At 31.2% G+C, this 17,290-nt stretch overlaps 1 protein-coding gene across 1 annotated transcript; it reads right to left on the bottom strand.

Annotated features, from left to right (window-relative positions):
- Window positions 1–1,250: 1,250 nt before the first annotated feature.
- Window positions 1,251–11,091, bottom strand: LOC131070348 (MLO-like protein 6). Its single transcript, XM_058005857.2, has 11 exons — window positions 11,025–11,091; window positions 10,575–10,663; window positions 10,408–10,482; window positions 10,238–10,326; window positions 10,088–10,137; window positions 9,963–10,003; window positions 9,625–9,798; window positions 9,504–9,539; window positions 9,313–9,380; window positions 8,899–8,959; window positions 1,251–1,676 (listed from the first exon to the last, which is right to left on the bottom strand). The coding sequence occupies exons 1-11, from the start codon at window positions 11,089–11,091 to the stop codon at window positions 1,251–1,253; spliced, it is 1,176 nt and encodes a 391-aa protein (XP_057861840.2).
- Window positions 11,092–17,290: the final 6,199 nt, after the last annotated feature.

The following is a 17,290-nucleotide window of genomic DNA, read 5'->3' as shown; positions in this document are numbered from 1 at the left end:
TGGGGAATTTATATGTCATTTTTTTCCTAACTAACTCTCCATCAGTTTCCTAACTAATCCTTTGCTCAAAGTTGCAAACAGTTGCTGAACGTTGCAAAATGTTGTCAAGCAACTTTGACAACTTTTGCCAAAAAGTGCATTTTTGCATTACATGCTTTGTTTTCTTTTCCAAACCATCTAGGATGACTAAAAACCACTACCTTAACATGTCCCAATTCCAAACAAGGTTTTTCAAGACATTTTACATCAAAATGCATGATTATGCCATTTCAAGCTTACAAGGGCTTACAAGCCAAAATTGAGAAAATACATGGTCCTATGGACATCCAACCTACCAGAGCATATCCCAAAAATATGAGGACCTATGAGAAGACTCTTATTCACCATCAAAAACTAAACTATGAACAAACACACCAAAATGAAGAAATTGCACTCAAAACTAGGTGCTCATGCACCAGATAGGTCATGGTAAGGTTTTGTACAAGTGGGAGAATGTATGTTTCTGCTTTAATAGCTTAGTAGTATGTGCTTAAATCACATTATCAAAATCCAATTCAAAATAAAAAGTAGGAAATTGAAGGTGCATACTATTTTTCAAATAGTTGCACAAAAGGTCCAGAAGCTCAACAGAGAATCCCCGCTCTCCCCATTAATCTATTGACATTGTTGGTTCCTCTATTTTCTTAGGGAGGTTCCTTTTGAATACCATCTTAAGTTCTTACAAAAATGGGAGGCGATTAAGAGCTGGAAGTCCCAAAATAATAGTTAGCTATCTGCTAGTCTTTTGCTAGTTTTGTCTATTTATCTTGTTTCTTAGATTTTGGTTGTTTGCTTAAGCTTACTCCTTGTCAGATCCAAACTTTTTACCTTGATGGCTATTATATAACAGGTTTGGGCCCTTCTGACACTTATCGAATCAAAACAATTATAATTTTAGTTTCTCCATTATGTTGTTGAAATTTTATTTTTTTAAACAAATGAAATTTTTATATTTGAATTAAAAACTATTGTTAAATAAATTTGAATGATATACTTGCATAACATAACTATATTTATATCAACTTAAAAGGTATATCTTACAAAAAAAAATTATTATTATTTCCTAGTTAGAATATAATTGTATATACTCCAATATTGAATGTAATAATGCATTTCTTTAAAAAAAATTGGCATGTCAAACATGCCAGTTACATAAAGTACACCGATAATATTCAAAAAGATGATATTAGTGCTTTTGTTGGCCAACTCTGCTAACGGCCCTCTTTGCCTGATTCACTCTCCTTGTGAGAAGCATAGATAATGTTTTTTATATTTTCATTTTGAAAATGATCAAAGCTGAACTCAAACCCAAGTGTTTGAACATCTTGTTTCTCTTCCTCTATTTCTTCATTTGAATTCTCATTAGCGTTGTGGTGAGAATGGTGAGAAGGGGAGGGTGCATCTTCTTCAATATCATATTCAACCTGCCTTAAATTTTGGGCACTTTCTAAGTCTCCTGAACTTAGATACTTGCGAAGAAGATGAATTGGAGAAGATCCTTCATATGGAGTAGTTTGTCCACTTGACAGATCATCATGTCTTTTTTGTCTAATGTTCTTCTTTGCTCTCTGGTGCCACTTCTTCAAAGCTGTAGCTATTCTTTCATCAAATATGGTTGTTTTCATGTTTGTTCCTAGCTGCAAACACAAAACCCATATTTCATCTCACAGCGGTATTGAAAAGAGCATAAATCAAATGTGTTTGTTTCTATCTTAATGCATACCTGTGTCACAAGAGCGTAGAGAGGGAGAGTTACATAGCTACAAAGTATTTGAATTCTCATTATCATTGTGGTGAGAATGGTGAGAAGGGGAGGGTGCATCTTCTTCAATATCATATTCAACCAACTCTAAATTTTGGGCACTTTCTAAGTCTCCTGAACTTAGATACTTGCGAAGAAAATGAACTGGAGAAGATCCTTCATATGGAGTAGTTTGTCCGCTTGACAGATCATCATGCCTCTTTTGTGTAATGTTCTTTAAAGCTGTAGCTACCCTTTCTTCAATTATGGTTGTTTTCATATTTGTTCCTAGCTGCAATCACAAAACCCATATTTCATTTTCAAGCGATATTAAAATGTGTATAGATCAAATGTGTTTGTTTCTACCTTAATGCATACCTGTGTCACAAGAGCGTATAGACGGAGAGTTACATAGCTACAAAGTATTTGAACTGCAACCCTAATGGAAAACAAATGCATTTTGAGTTAGCAATATTATGGATCAAGAAATGTGTATAATATTGACAACAAAGTTTCTCTAAACACTGTAGAATTTTCTTTAAATTATATGTGCTTTGTCATTCATCATGATACTAAATATAGATATGTGTTTTATCATTCATGATGATAATGGGTCTCTATAGAATTCTAAATATTGATGTTAAATTTTTTTATAATGATATCAAGTTTTCACAATCAATATGGTTTCATGCTTTTGATCTTATGATTCTGGGAAACCATTTCCTAAGAGAAATATTACCTTTTAAATGATTGCAGACCATATTCATACTGCATCAATCATCGCATATGAATGTACGTTTGTTAAGCGAGGGAAAATTCTATCAAGCCAAGATTTGAAATGAACTAAAAGTAGATATATGAGGACATTTGGATGATGATTTTTCTTCCTTACCCATGCCCATGAATCAACTTCGGTCGACCAAACCAAAATAGTCGATCATTGGGCTTCATCAGTGGAGCTCCTTGCACAACAGGATTTCTATCTTGGATATCTAATGCCATTTTTGTTATTATAAATTGAAGCTTTGTCCCCACTATCAAAAGAAACTGTGAATCAAAAATATTTTAGCCTTTCTAAATTATTGTTCAAATTAAAAATTTGATAGTTTTACATTGCATATTGTGAAAAAGATCTGAATTATTGTTTAAATTAAAAATCTGATACTTTCACATTCCATATTGTAAAAAAGATCTAAATTACTGTTCAAATTAAAAATTTGATACTTTCACATTGCATATTGTTAAAAAAGAGGAGAATTGATACTTTCACATAGCATATTGTTAAAAAAGAGGAGAATCAAAGTGTTGGTTTCACTTACAATTAATTTAATGTGAACCACCCTGCAAATTAGTTTTCATGCTTATCAACCTCCTAAACAATTAGAAGTAATATAAATAAAAATAGAATGTCAATTGGATTTACCTCTTCTGTTGAGAAGAAGAAATAAGATGGCAAAAAACTATAGAGGTGGACTGCGCACAATGACATAATTTGTTTGAGCAATCAATTTAATTTAGAGAAATGAATAATAAAAAATGTATTGTAACAATTTTTAAATTGAATTTACGAAGCATGCCTGGTAGATACAATAGTATTAAATTCATCATCTAATGATCTCCTTATATATATTTTTGTATATCAAATCTACTATGCGGAGCAAAGTGAGCCTGCAAAAATAAATGTATGCATAGCTACAAGTCTCTTATTAACTATACAATCTAAAATTTTATAAGTATGGTAACAAAGTTTACTTTTATGAATATATGGTGTAAGGTTGAGTATTTCACTTTGGGCACAAATCTAATGAATTGTATGGTTAATAGATTTAATGCCTAGAGAATGGTGTGTAGAACCTAGTAAGAATTAACGAAAAATTGATGTAGAAAGAAACTATGGAGGTGGTAGAAATAGGCAATAATATTGAGAGAAAGAGAAAGAAAAAGGCTCTTAGGAAGGTGGTGGATGCTCAAGCCAAAAGAAATAAGACATTTTCCTCATCCACCAAGGGATTGGAACTAAAGAAGATGCTTGATGGATGGGGCTATATCTCTTAGTACACCATTTTTTGTTTCTTTGTGTTGTTTTCTACTATTAATATAATCCTGAAGCCTTCGTTTTATCTTTTGAATGATCCTGAAGCCTTCATTTTATTTTTTGAATGATGGTTTTTGATATGGATGTATAACAGGTTGACTCGCTTTCCCACTTAATATAATAAAAAATAATATTCACTCATAATCCAACTGCAATGCTTAAGATACACAAGAAAGTCAAGAAATGCAACTACCAAATTAATAAACCCAATAAGAATTACAAAAATTATCCAACGTTACTACCATGTACTTATTACTATCATAAGCTAGATAAATAAGAATGTGGACGTAATGAAGTAAGATGTACCAATTAGCATATAATTATTTGTCAATAAAAATTAAATAGACAAAGTAAAGGAGTTTGACTTTATATAAGATTGTATCATTTTCATGTACAATTATTAAGATATACTTTAAATATCTACAAAATTAAATGAAAAATGCATCCAAAATACATTTGTTACAACAATTATAATTAGTACATGGGAACATCTACTTGAAAAGAAGGTTTCTAAATAGGGGACCCTTATGAATAGTATCTAGGAAATTATTGATTATTGCATGGATTTTGTCAACAACATGACTACTACCATTTAGGTCTTCCAGTTAGAACTCGTAAGAAGAATGGAGTAGTGGTCAAGAAGGGATGGAATGCTCTTGGTCCAAGGTATCCACCACCAAAAAGTGCACAAAAGATCTAAACACTCAACAAATAATCCCTGCTCTCCTCATCAATCTAATGACATTGTTTGTTCTTCCATTTTCATAGGGAGGTGTCTTTTGAAGGCAATCTTGAGTTCTTACAAAAAGAATGGGAGATCATTAAGGGCCTAAAATTCCCTCAACAATAGCTTGTTGTCTACAAGTCTTTTGTTTGTCTTTTTTTAACACATCTATTTATCTAATTTCTTAGTTTTTAGCTTTTTGTTTAATCTTAATCCTTATGAGATTGAAATTTTTGCCCCGATGGCTATCATGTAAAAGGTTTTTTAAACAAAAATTTAAATCTTTTATTCAAATAAAAATATATTATTGAATAAAACTAAATGATGTAGCTACATAATTTTTCGGTTAGAATATAAATGTATATACTCCAAAATTGAATGTGATAATATAATTCTTGAAACAAATGCTTACCAAAACTTTGACATGTCAAACACATAAGTTACATATAATACACCAATAATATTCAAAAAGATGATATCACTGTGCATTTGACTATTTTAAAAACCCTCATAAATTTCTATGACCAAAAATTATCTTCACAGATTGTTTTCTACTTTGTTGAATATCAGTGTTTTTGTCAGCCACTTCTGCTAACGATCCTCCTTGCTTGAATCGTTCTCCCTGTGAGAAGTAGAGATAATGTTTTTTAAATTTTCATTTCGAAAATGATCAAAGCTCAACTCAAATCCAAGTGTTTGAACATCTTGTGTCTCTTCCACTATTTTTTCCTTTGAATTCTCATTAGCATTGAAGTTTCAATGATGAACAATGAGCATTTTCAGACTGTCACGTGGTAAAACTCAGGAAAAGTGCAGAAATCTCCAATTTTTGTTGATTTTTTCAACAATACAATGACCATCAACCCTTCCACCGAGGTTGTACAAGTTCTTATAGACTTGGACAACCACCATAACCATACAAAACCAAATTTCAAACTCCTCATAACCATTTGAGGCACTAATACAACTTTATTTGTGTGTTATTGACATTTTGACAACTTCTGTATTTTGATACATAAAGCCTCCAAACATTGCATAGATGTCTAAAATAACTTGAAAATGATTAAAAAATGAATACCATCCTACTTACATCACCAATAATTCCATTTTTGGACTAATGACAACATAAATAGGATTTTGTTGACAATTTTTGGACTAATGACACCGAATGACTTTCAAACACACAAACTTAACTCAAATCCATTAGAAATGGTTTATTACACCTTATTCATGATATTACTACCTATCCAAAATATGAAAGACTCAACTTGGCCTCATTGAGGCATACAACCAATTGGGTGCTCCTACACCATTTACCCACCTCTAAACGAGGGCTTAATTTATTCCATTTATAATTACAGCTTGGAGAACACCCCTTCACTCAGCTCCACTCTAACCTAAAAAAAATTGTTTGGCCCATGACCGAAGCCCTCCTCATCCTCCTAGAAAATCCAAGAGGAAAATAGCCTTTAAAAATGAAGCCCCATCTTCCTCCCATGCCATTTCTTTGGACATTGTTCTCCTCTATTCTCCAAAGAGGCAAAATTTACCCTAGGGTGAGGTACACCCTTAATTTTGGTTGGCATTGGCCCTAAATAGACCCTAGATAATTATAAAAAACCATGCCAATGCCTCTACTAACTTAGGCCCCAAGTTTACTAGTGGAAAAGGAAAAGATGTGATTAGGTATTTGAAAGATAACCCTGCTACTTCCCCCTCACTTTCTATTGACATATTTGATAGTGAGGTAGCTAAAGAGCATAGAACCACCTCCTCTAGTGAATGAAGGTAAGCTAGGTTGGCTAATATTTTGGTTGCTGCTAAGATTGTTGAAGCCTTAGACAAAAATGCTCTTAAAGAAAAAATGGATAAACAATAAGAAGATTGTACTTTTAATAATTAAGGAATATAGAGCAATGAGGGGACTCAAGATGAGCCTCTCAACCTAGTTCTTAAATACTCTCTCTAATTCCCACAACTTTAACAAAATTAAACGATGCAATTGAGGGGTTAAATAGTCTTAGAAATTGTGGGGATGGTGAAGCTCAAGAACAAAAATTTTGTTGGTAGTATTGAGTCCAATGATTGACATGTGTTGGTTGTAGATCTAGAGGATATGACTGCTAGGGTTGATAGCTTGGAGATCTCCCATAACCATGTGGGATCTGAAGGAAATTGTTAATAGATTAAATGCTTAGAGAATGGTGTGTGGAACATAGTAAGCATCAACAAAAAATTGATGTATTAAGAAGTTATGGAGGTGGTGGCAATAGGAAAGAAGATTGAGAGAAAGAGAAAGAATAAGTCTCTTGGGAAGGTGACAGATGCTCAAGCCAAAAGAAATAAGACATTTTCCTCATCCACCAAGGAATTGGAATTAGAGAAGATGCTTGATGGATGAGATCATATCTCCTAGTGCCCCATTTGTTGTTTCTTTGTATTGTTTTCTACTGTTAGTTATTTTTAGGTTGTTGTTCGTAAACTTTTCTAGTAGTAGTTGTTTCATGAACAATTTATAAAATCTGCATTTGTATGATTGGTAGGAATGAACCTGAAGCCCTGGTTTGATTTTTGGAATGATAGTTTTTGATGTGGAAGCATAACGGGTTGATGCCCTTCCCCACTTAATCTAATAACAAATAATATTCATTCATAATCCAACTACAATGCTTAATATACACAAGAAAGTCAAGAAATATAACTACTAAATTAATAAGCCCAATGAAAATTACAAAAATTGTCCAACATTACTACCATGTACTTATTACTATCATAAGCTAGATACATAAGAATGTGGACGTAATGAAGTAAGATGTGCCAATTAGCATATAATTATTCGTCGATAAAAATTGAATAGACAAAGTAAAGGAGTCTGACTTTATATAAGATTGTATCATTGTTATGTACAATTATTAAGATATACTTAAAATATCTACAAAATTAAATGGAAAAATGCATCAAAATACATTTGTAACAATTATAATTAGTACAGGGGAACATCTACTTGAAAAGAAGGTTTCCAAGGTAGCCCCCACCAACAAGTGCACAAAAGATCCAAACACTCAACAAAGAATCCCCGCTCTACTCATCAGTCTAATGATATTGTTGGTTCTTCCATTTGCTTAGGGAGGTGTCTTTTCAAGGCCATCTTGAGTTCTTACTAAAAGAATGAGAGGTCATTAAGGGCCTAAAAGTCCCTCAACAATAGTTTGTTGTCTACTAGTTTATTTGTGACCTTTTGTATTTTTTAAACACATCTATTTATCTGATATCTTCATTTTTAGTTTTTTGTTTTTCGTTTAATCTTAGTCCTTGTGAGATTCAAACTTGTTGCCTCGATGGCTATCATGTAATAGGTTTTTTAAACAAAAATTTAAATCTTTTATTCAAATAGAAATATATTATTGAATAAAACTAAATGATGTAGTTACATAATTTGTTAGTTAAAATATAACTGTATATACTCCAAAATTGAACATGATAATATAATTCTTGAAACAAATGCTTACCAAAAAAACTTTGGCATTTCAAACATATAATACACCAATAATATTAAAAAAAACAATTGAATGTGATAATATAATTCTTGAAACAAATGCTTACCAAAACAAATTTTGGCATGTCAAACACATAAGTTACATATAATACACCAATAATATTAAAAAAGATGAGCTCAGTGTGCATTTGACCTATTTTACAAACCCTCATAAATTTCTATGACCAAAAATTATCTTCACAAATTGTTTTCTACTTTGTTGAATATCAGTGTTTTTGTCGGCCACTTTTGCTAACGGTCCTCCTTGCTTGAATCATTCTCCCTGTGAGAAGTAGAGAGAATGTGTTTTAAATTTTCATTTCGAAAATGATCAAAGCTCAACTCAAACCCAAGTGTTTGAACATCTTGTTTCTCTTCCGCTATTTGTTCCTTTGGATTCTCATTAGCATTGTGGTGAGAATGGTGAGAAGGGGAGGGTGCATCTGCTTCAATATCATATTCAACCTGCCCTAAATTTTGGGCACTTTCTAAGTCTCCTGAACTTAGATACTTGCGAAGAAGATGAATTGGAGAAGATCCTTCATATGGAGTAGTTTGTCCACTTGACAGATCATCATGTCTTTTTTGTCTAATGTTCTTCTTTGCTCTCTGGTGCCACTTCTTCAAAGTTGTAGCTATTCTTTCATCAAATATGGTTGTTTTCATGTTTGTTCCTAGCTGCAAACACAAAACCCATATTTCATCTCACAGCGGTATTGAAAAGAGCATAAATCAAATGTGTTTGTTTTTATCTTAATGCATACCTGTGTCACAAGAGCGTAGAGAGGGAGAGTTACATAGCTACAAAGTATTTGAACTGCAACCCTAATGAAAAACAAATGCATTTTGAGCTAGCAATAATATGGATCAAGAAAAAAGTATAATACTTACAACAAAGTTTCTCTAAACACTATAGAGTTTAACTTCATCATTCATGTTGATAGTGGGTCTCTATAGAATTCTAAATATTGATGTTAAAAAATCTTATAATGATATCAATTTTCACAATCAGTATGGTTTCATGTTTTTGTTTTTGGATTCGAAATTACGATGCAAAAGTTCACACACAATTGAATTCAAAAGTAAAAACAAGAAAAAAATCAAAAAATCATTTTTTTCAGATTTTTCTTTGAGAAATATTGCCTTTTGCAAGCAATTTAACACATCAATAAACTTACCCACAGGTTATTCTAACTATAATATCTCTCGCCCGATCATGGAAGCACGATTGCAGACCATATTCATACTGCATCAATCATGACATATGAATGTAAGTTCGTTAGGCCAGGGAAAATTCTATCAAGCCAAGGTTTGAAATTAACTAAAAGTAGATATATGATGATATTTGGATGATGGTTTTCTTCCTTACCAATGCCCAAAAGAAGAAAGCCAACTGAAAAGCACTCTGCAAAATGAATGTTCTATGATTACAATCTGTGAAGCGTGGAAAGATTAAACAAAAGAATTTCTTACAAAAAATATTGTCTAACCTGAAATAGGGTAAAATGAATAAGATATAGAATCAACTTGGGTCGACCAAACCAAAATAGTTGATCATTGGGCTTCACCATTGGAGCTCCTTGCACAACAGGATTTCTATCTTGGATATCTAATGCCATTCTAGTTATTATGACTTGTAGCTTTGTTCCCACTATCAAAAGACTCTATGAATCAAAAATATTTTATCCTTTTTGTTCAAAAGAGAATTTTAATACTTTCACATTGCATATTGTGAAAAAATCTAAATTACTGTTCAAATTAAAAATTTGATACTTTCACATTGCATATTGTTAAAAAAGAGGTGAAGCAAAGCATTGGTTTCACTTACAATCAATGGAATGAAGGAGAGCCAATTAAATGTGAACCACCCTGCACAATTAGTTTTCATGCTTATCAGCCTCCTAAACAATTGGAAGTAATAATAATTTTTGTTTAAAAGTGATTTAAATTTACCTCTTCTGTTGAGAAGCAGAAATAAGATCGCAAAAAACCATAGAGGTGGACTGTAAACAATGAAATATATTGTTTAAACAAATAATTAAATGAACAATACAAAAATTTTATATGTTGTAATAATTTTTGAATTAGAATTAGAAAGCATACCTGATGGATACAACACTAGTAAAGTCATCATCCAATGATCTTCTTATATATCTTTGAAAATCAAATCTACTATGTGGAGCAAAGTGAGCCTGCAAAATTAAACATATTCATAACTACAGTCTCTTATTTACTATAAAATTCTGTAAGTATGGTAAAATAACAAAGTTTACCAGTATGAATCCATGGCGCAATGTTAAATAATCAATTTTAGGTACAGATCTAACAAATTGTCTGAAAAAGCACACCTACAAATCCAAAAGTTAAGGCTTTAGTACATAAGAATTGGAGTTAGGCTAAATTTAAAAATGAAAGACTTTGAATTGTTAAGTTTACTTACAATCCAATTGAGAATTGGTGTTGTAGACCAAAAAGTCATATGCCTCCTTCCAAAAGTAGTTTCATGAGTAAATCTAAACCTCGAAGGATCTGTAACATAATATTTATGAAAATGGTTTCTCATTTACAGCCTAATTTTGATAGTCAATCCCAAATATCAAATCAACTTTTGTAATAATTATTCATTCAATGTTTCCTTTCAAATCTAAAACATAAAAAATATATAATAAATCAATCTATATTTTAGATTGACCATATTCAAACTTTTGTCTCTTATATTATACAAGTTTCCCAATTTAGAATAAAAAAATTTAAATGCATTCATACTTATTGAAGTTTCCTTATTAATAGTTTACCATAACAATTATTAAATGCAATTCCTTATTTGTAGGACTTGTTAGTACTTCTCCAAATCTATAAAAACAGAGAAAATGGAAAGTCTTAAACTAACCGGTTGAAAATTCATAATCCAATGTTTTAGTCTCTTCCTCCCATGCTTTGATACATGAGTCTTCCATTGTCAAAAATCAATGCATTGACTATAATGCTATGGTGAAATGTAATTTGTTTCCAAATTTAATAAAAAATAATTAAAGTATAGACTTAAAGAGATACACCTGACTTGGACTACGTCAAATGAAAGTGATTAGAATACGCGTTATACATGAAAGAGATACACCGGACTTGGACCATGCTTGGTTAACTTTGGCTAGGGCAGTCGTATACGGAGTCTTTGACCATGGTGGGCGAACATGCTACAAGGGACAAAACTTACAAACGGATAAATTTTATTTTTAGCATAGTTTTAACATTTTTTCTTTGCATGTGTTATTTTGTTTTAGGTAGGCAACGATTCATTTGACCAGGTTAAGGAACAAGTATCAGACATTTATTTTAGAGATATTTTATAAATATTATATTAGACTTATATTCAAAGACTAGAGTTTATAATATAATGTGATAAACTTTGGTTTCACATTAGGGTCTTATGATATAATATCAATACTATCTTATTGTTATATCAACAGTCACAATAATAATATAAAATTTAGTGATATTAGTTTTACACATATATTAATAAATGTTATAGAAGAGAGAGGATGTATTATATATTCTTAATATTTTCAAAGGACTTTAGAAAGTAGCATTAGGAAATTATTTAGGTGTTAGAAAGTCTAAAATTTTAATCTTTTCATAATAAATTTGTAGGGTGTTTATCAACACAAGCTAATTGACATATCAAAAATTAGAATGGGAATGTGAAATTTAGTGATAAGTTATTTTATATTACATATTATTTTTTTCATATATTATAATAGGCATACAATATGTTGTATGCTTTAATATTTTTAAAATTTTATAGAAAGTAACATTAAGGTTTTATTTAGGCATTAGAAGGCCTAAAATCTTAATCTTTCCATAATGAACTTACCAAAGTGTTTATCAACATTGTTTTGTTGATATGTCAAAAATCAGAATGAAAACATGAAATCTAGTGACAATTATTTTTATACCATATATATTTATATATATATATATTAATAAGTATTATAGTAGACATATAATATATTATATGCCTTTAATATTTTTGAAAAATTATAGAAAGTAAACTCTAGGGATTTTTTTTTGGGAGGAGAGGGTGCTAGGGTTTCAAGCAACAAAGGGGTTACTGGGGAGGTTGCAGGAGGCATGGATGAAGAGGCAAGGGATGCGGGCATAGAAGATGGAGACCCTATTGTGTATGTTGTCCTCTAGTTCATGCCTTGTGTGGTTGGTGTTGCACTTGCTGATGGAGAAGTCAATGGTTGTGTTGTTTATCTACTTGGGGGTTTTACTTTTGTGGGTTACATGGATGGTGTCTATCTTGTGACTCGAATCTCTATTTATTTTTCTTTGGCTCATTCTTCGAGCATTTTATTTATACTTGTCGCTCTTGGGCCTCCCTTACTTGATTGAGGCCTTTGGCCTACTTTCTTTATATTGCCTTGCTTTGTTGTACGGTTCATTCAATTCACTGGCTATAGGTATGGTGATTTTGTGGAGGTTGGAGTGTGTTGTGAAGGGTTCGAGGTTTTCTATGTTTGTTTCTTGGGTCTTATCTGTAGGGGATTCCTCTATCCCTACTTTTCTAGTATTTCTATTCAAGGATTTTGTTGTTGGTCCTAGTTGTGATGGCCCTCCTAAGTTTCCTATTGTCATCAAGAGAATGGATAGTGCTTTTCATTCTTATTTTTCTTATAAAATTAGTGAGCTCTTGGTCCCTATCGACACTATTTCATGTCTCTCAGCAGTGGATCCTTTTGGCTATGGATTTAGCATGGTGGATATCTGTCTGGTGGCTTCTATTTTGCTTCCAGTGTTCTTTGTTTTGAGCCCTTCTTTTGTAGTTGTTGCCACTTTTGGGAAGGTTCAGGTTTTTGGGGCTCTTTTGCATTTGAGTTCTACTTGGAGCTATTGTAGTATGTTTCGATGATCCTTGATGGGATTCATGTGTTCTTTGGAGGCTTCTTCAATTACTCTTAGCAATTTTTTTGTTTCTTTTGGGTTCATTTTTGTTGTGTTTAGTTTTTGGTTAAGGGTTTCTTCTTCCTTTTGGGGGGAAAAGTATGATCATGCTAGTTTTGAGAGGGCTTTCATTGATGTTATTGCTTCTTAAAACAACAATTAGGGCCAATAAAAAATTAATAATAAAAAAATATTTTAAAAAATACAAAAAAATATCATCATCAATCTTTAGTGTCTTACAGATCTTTTCTCAAAAGGGTTTGAAAAAAAAAAAATATTTGCATCAAAAAGTGGTGGTTATACATGTGCATGGTATGGACCTGAAACATGCATTTTTAAATAGTGGCTTTTAGAAATCACTTTTGAAAGTCAATTTATATTATCTAGGTATTAAAACAAATTACATATTTGGAAACTAGACTCTAAGTGATACATTTCATATTCCTAACTTTTTCCAAGATTCAATCTCTAAGTGCTTCAAATTTTTAGTTCAAATGTGGCAAATTTTGAAAATTAGAGAAAACACTTCCACTTTTTGGCCAAAAGCGGACTCAACTTCTTACATGTACATAATTTACATCAACATCAACATTCCCCTTTGTTGACTTTCCTATCTAGGTGGTACTATCTCCTTTTGAGGTGGATTTTGGTTATGTAGGTGAGGTTTGGTTCAATTACAAGGGGGTTGTTGCTACTCTCTCATTGATTCCTAGCTGCAAGGAAGTCGATGTTGTCCTTTTTCTTGACTCCTTTATAAACTCTACTATTGAGGTGGAGACATAGCTTGGCAAGGCGATATCTAGGCTATTTCATCTTAAGGTTATGGGAGCCTTTTGAAAACTCATTGTTAATGTGCTTCTTCAACTAATTTGTTGCGTGTCTTCAACCTTCTTTCTTGAGTAGATGGTTTAGTAATATTCTAATTCTTTACTTCTACTATATTTGGGTTGTTGGTTGTTTGAGTGTTATCCATTAGTAGCAGATTTATTTTGTACATGATTTTAGGTCTGTTCAAAACTTGTTGTAAGGGGTTATGGGTCCCCTCAAAACTTGTTTTAACCTTAACAAAAAACACTAGGGTTTTATTTAGTTGTTAGAAGCTCTAAAATTTTAATCCTTTCACAATATTAATGTAAAAATGTTTATCAACACTACCTTGTTGCTATATCAAAAATCAAAATGAGAATATGAAATTTAGTGATAGCTAATTTTATATGGCATATTACTTTTACACATATTAATAAATAGTATAGTAGACATACAATATGTTATGCTTTGATTATTTTCAAAAATTTCTAGAAAGTAGAATCAGCTTTTATTTAGGTTTTACAAGCTCTAAAAATTTAGTCTTTTCACAATAAAATTACAAAAGTGTTTATCAATGTTGTCTTATTGCTATATCACAAATCTGAATGGGAATATAAAATCACATATTATTTTCTTACACATATATTAATAATTATTTTAGTAGATATACAATATGTTGTATGTCTTTAATATTTTCAAAAGTTTCTAGAAAGTAAAATTAGGGCTTTATTTAGGTTTTAGAAGTTCTTAAATATTAATTTTTTTATAATAAATACATAGAATTGTTTATCAACATAGCCTTATTGTTATATAAAAAATCATAATGGGAATATGAAATATAGTGACAAGTATCACATATTATTTGTACAGTTATATTAATAAATATTATAAGAGACATGCAATATGTTGTATGTCTTTAATATTTTCAATTTTTTATAGAAACTAAAAATGGGATTTTATTTAGGTTTTAGAAGGTCTAAATTTTTAATCTCTTCATAATAAATTTACAAACGTATTTATCAACAATGTCTTACTCTATAATAAAAAAAATGGGAACATTAAATTTAGTGACGATTAAAGTTTCTAGAAAGTAGCATTAGAGTTGTATTTAGGTGTGAGGCCTAAAATTTTAATCTTTTCATACTAAATTTGTGGAAGTGGTTAACAACATACCTTGTTTCTATATCAAAAGTTAGAATGAGAATATGAAATTTTGTGACAGCTGATTTTATATAGCATATTATTTTTACATGTATTAATAAATATTATAGTACACACAATATATTGTGCGCTAATAATATTTTTCAAATTTTCTAGAAATTAGAATTAGATTTTATTTAGGTTTTAGAAGATCTTAAATTTTAATCTTCCCACAATATATTTGCAAAAGTGTTTATCAACATTGTCTTATTATTATATAACAAATTTGAATGGAATATAAAATTTAACAATAGGTGATTTTCTATCACATATTATTTTTTTACACATATAATAATAAGTTTTATAGTTGACATACAACATGTTGTATGTCTTTAATATTTTCATTTTTTTTACAAGGTAACATTAGGGTTTTAGTTAGGTGTTAAAATGTCTAAAACTTTTATCTTTTCACAATAATATTGTAGAAGTGTTTACCAACATTGTCTTATTGCTATATCTAAAATTAGAATGGGAATATGAAAGTTGTGATAGGTGATTTAATATTGAATAAGTTATTTTTGCAAGTATATTAATAAACATTTTAGTAGGCATACAATGTGTATATGTTTTTAATATTTTTAATTTTTTTTAAAAGTAGCATTAGGCTTTATTTAGGTGTTAGAAGGTCTAAAATTTTAATCTTTCAAAAATAAATATATAAAAGTGTTTACCAAGAGCATCTTACTACTTCTTACTCATGTGGCTCCTCTAGTGGCTCCTTATGCGGGTCACTCAAGTGTTGGAATAAATAATTAATATATTAATTATTCACTTAATTATATTAATTCACTAAATAATTGATGCCTTAGATAGTAATTAAATATTGGAATTTATTAGTTAGTTAATAATTAAATTATGAATAATTAATTATTATTTATCTCCATGCATAATACAAACTAGGAAAAGAAAACTATGTTTAGAATTTGGAGAGTATCATGCAGTAATTAGTCTATTATGCTTTTTGTGCATACATGATCGATTCATGCATTGTGTTTCAACTCCCAGTCTATCTTGTAGACTCCACCATATAGGATTTCTATCTTTAGAGTTTGATTTCTTTATAAGGATTTCATATCCTTCATTGTAATTAAACAATAAGTAATAAGAAATTTCAAAGAAATACATTCAATTATTGTTAATTGTCTTCAATTCTCTTTGTTGTTAAATTTTTTGTTTATGTGTGACAGGTATTCTTGCAGAAGATAACTGGGCTTGTGGGATTCACATTTCACGAAACCTAACATGGTATCAGAGCTCCAGATCTGAAGATTTTTGTTCTCTTTTTTGGAGATTATTTGCATTTACACAACAAATTGTTCATCTTGGGTTATTTTGGACCTCTCCATCAGTTCCAAAAGGCTCGAGAAAGTTAGGATTGCCTTTTATTTCACTGAAATCCGATATACAGAGTCAATGTTGCAAGGGTTCGAAGTTCGAGGGTTTTTCTCTGTTCTCGAGGGTACTCCAAAATTTGGATCTTTTTGGGTCAAAAAGAACCTCACGATTTTCATTAGCACACTTTTCGAGGCATGAAAATCCGTACGCCTGTACTGTACCTACATCTAGAATTTTTCATCAAAAAAATAAAAAAATTGATTTTCGACTGCTAACATCAGCATGACATCATGCTGACATCAATAGTACAGTCAACATGCATGCCCCTTCTTTGACCCTCTTTGTGCCCTAAAAGAGGTGTTTCTTTTTTGTTTTGGCCATAACTTGGTCATACAGAGTTGAAATTAGGCAAACCATATACCATTGGAAAGCTCTTTCCGAGACTGATCCATAGATGGAGGAGGTATATTTTTGTTATTTTTTCATTTTGCAAGTATTTTTTCCAATTGAAGTCAAAAGTTGTAGTTTGCCTTCCCGGGGGCATATCTTGTGCATTCGAACTCCCTTTTTGCAAATGAGATATCATCAGAAAGGTGATTCAGTGCTCTATCTAGATCTCAGGTCTAGTTTTACGGATAGCTTTCTAGCCCACTACTTCTTCTTGCCGAAGTAATCAGTGACTTCTTGGCCCTATTCTACCCTCTTGTGATCTGAGCTCCATCTTTTTGGCACAAACCTGTATTTTTTTTAGCATCATGGAGAATAATATTCAGATTCAGTGTACTTGTCTTACTCTCCCTTGTTAGCATTATGAGGGGGTTTCTATTGTTGTTTCTAATGCTTCCTTTGTTTCGCGTTGGAGTGTTCTTT

The sequence above is a fragment of the Cryptomeria japonica genome, chromosome 10 (genome assembly GCF_030272615.1).
Source record: "Cryptomeria japonica chromosome 10, Sugi_1.0, whole genome shotgun sequence".
In the NCBI taxonomy this organism is placed as follows: Eukaryota; Viridiplantae; Streptophyta; class Pinopsida; order Cupressales; family Cupressaceae; genus Cryptomeria; species Cryptomeria japonica.
This window is presented reverse-complemented; position numbering and strand designations above follow the sequence as displayed.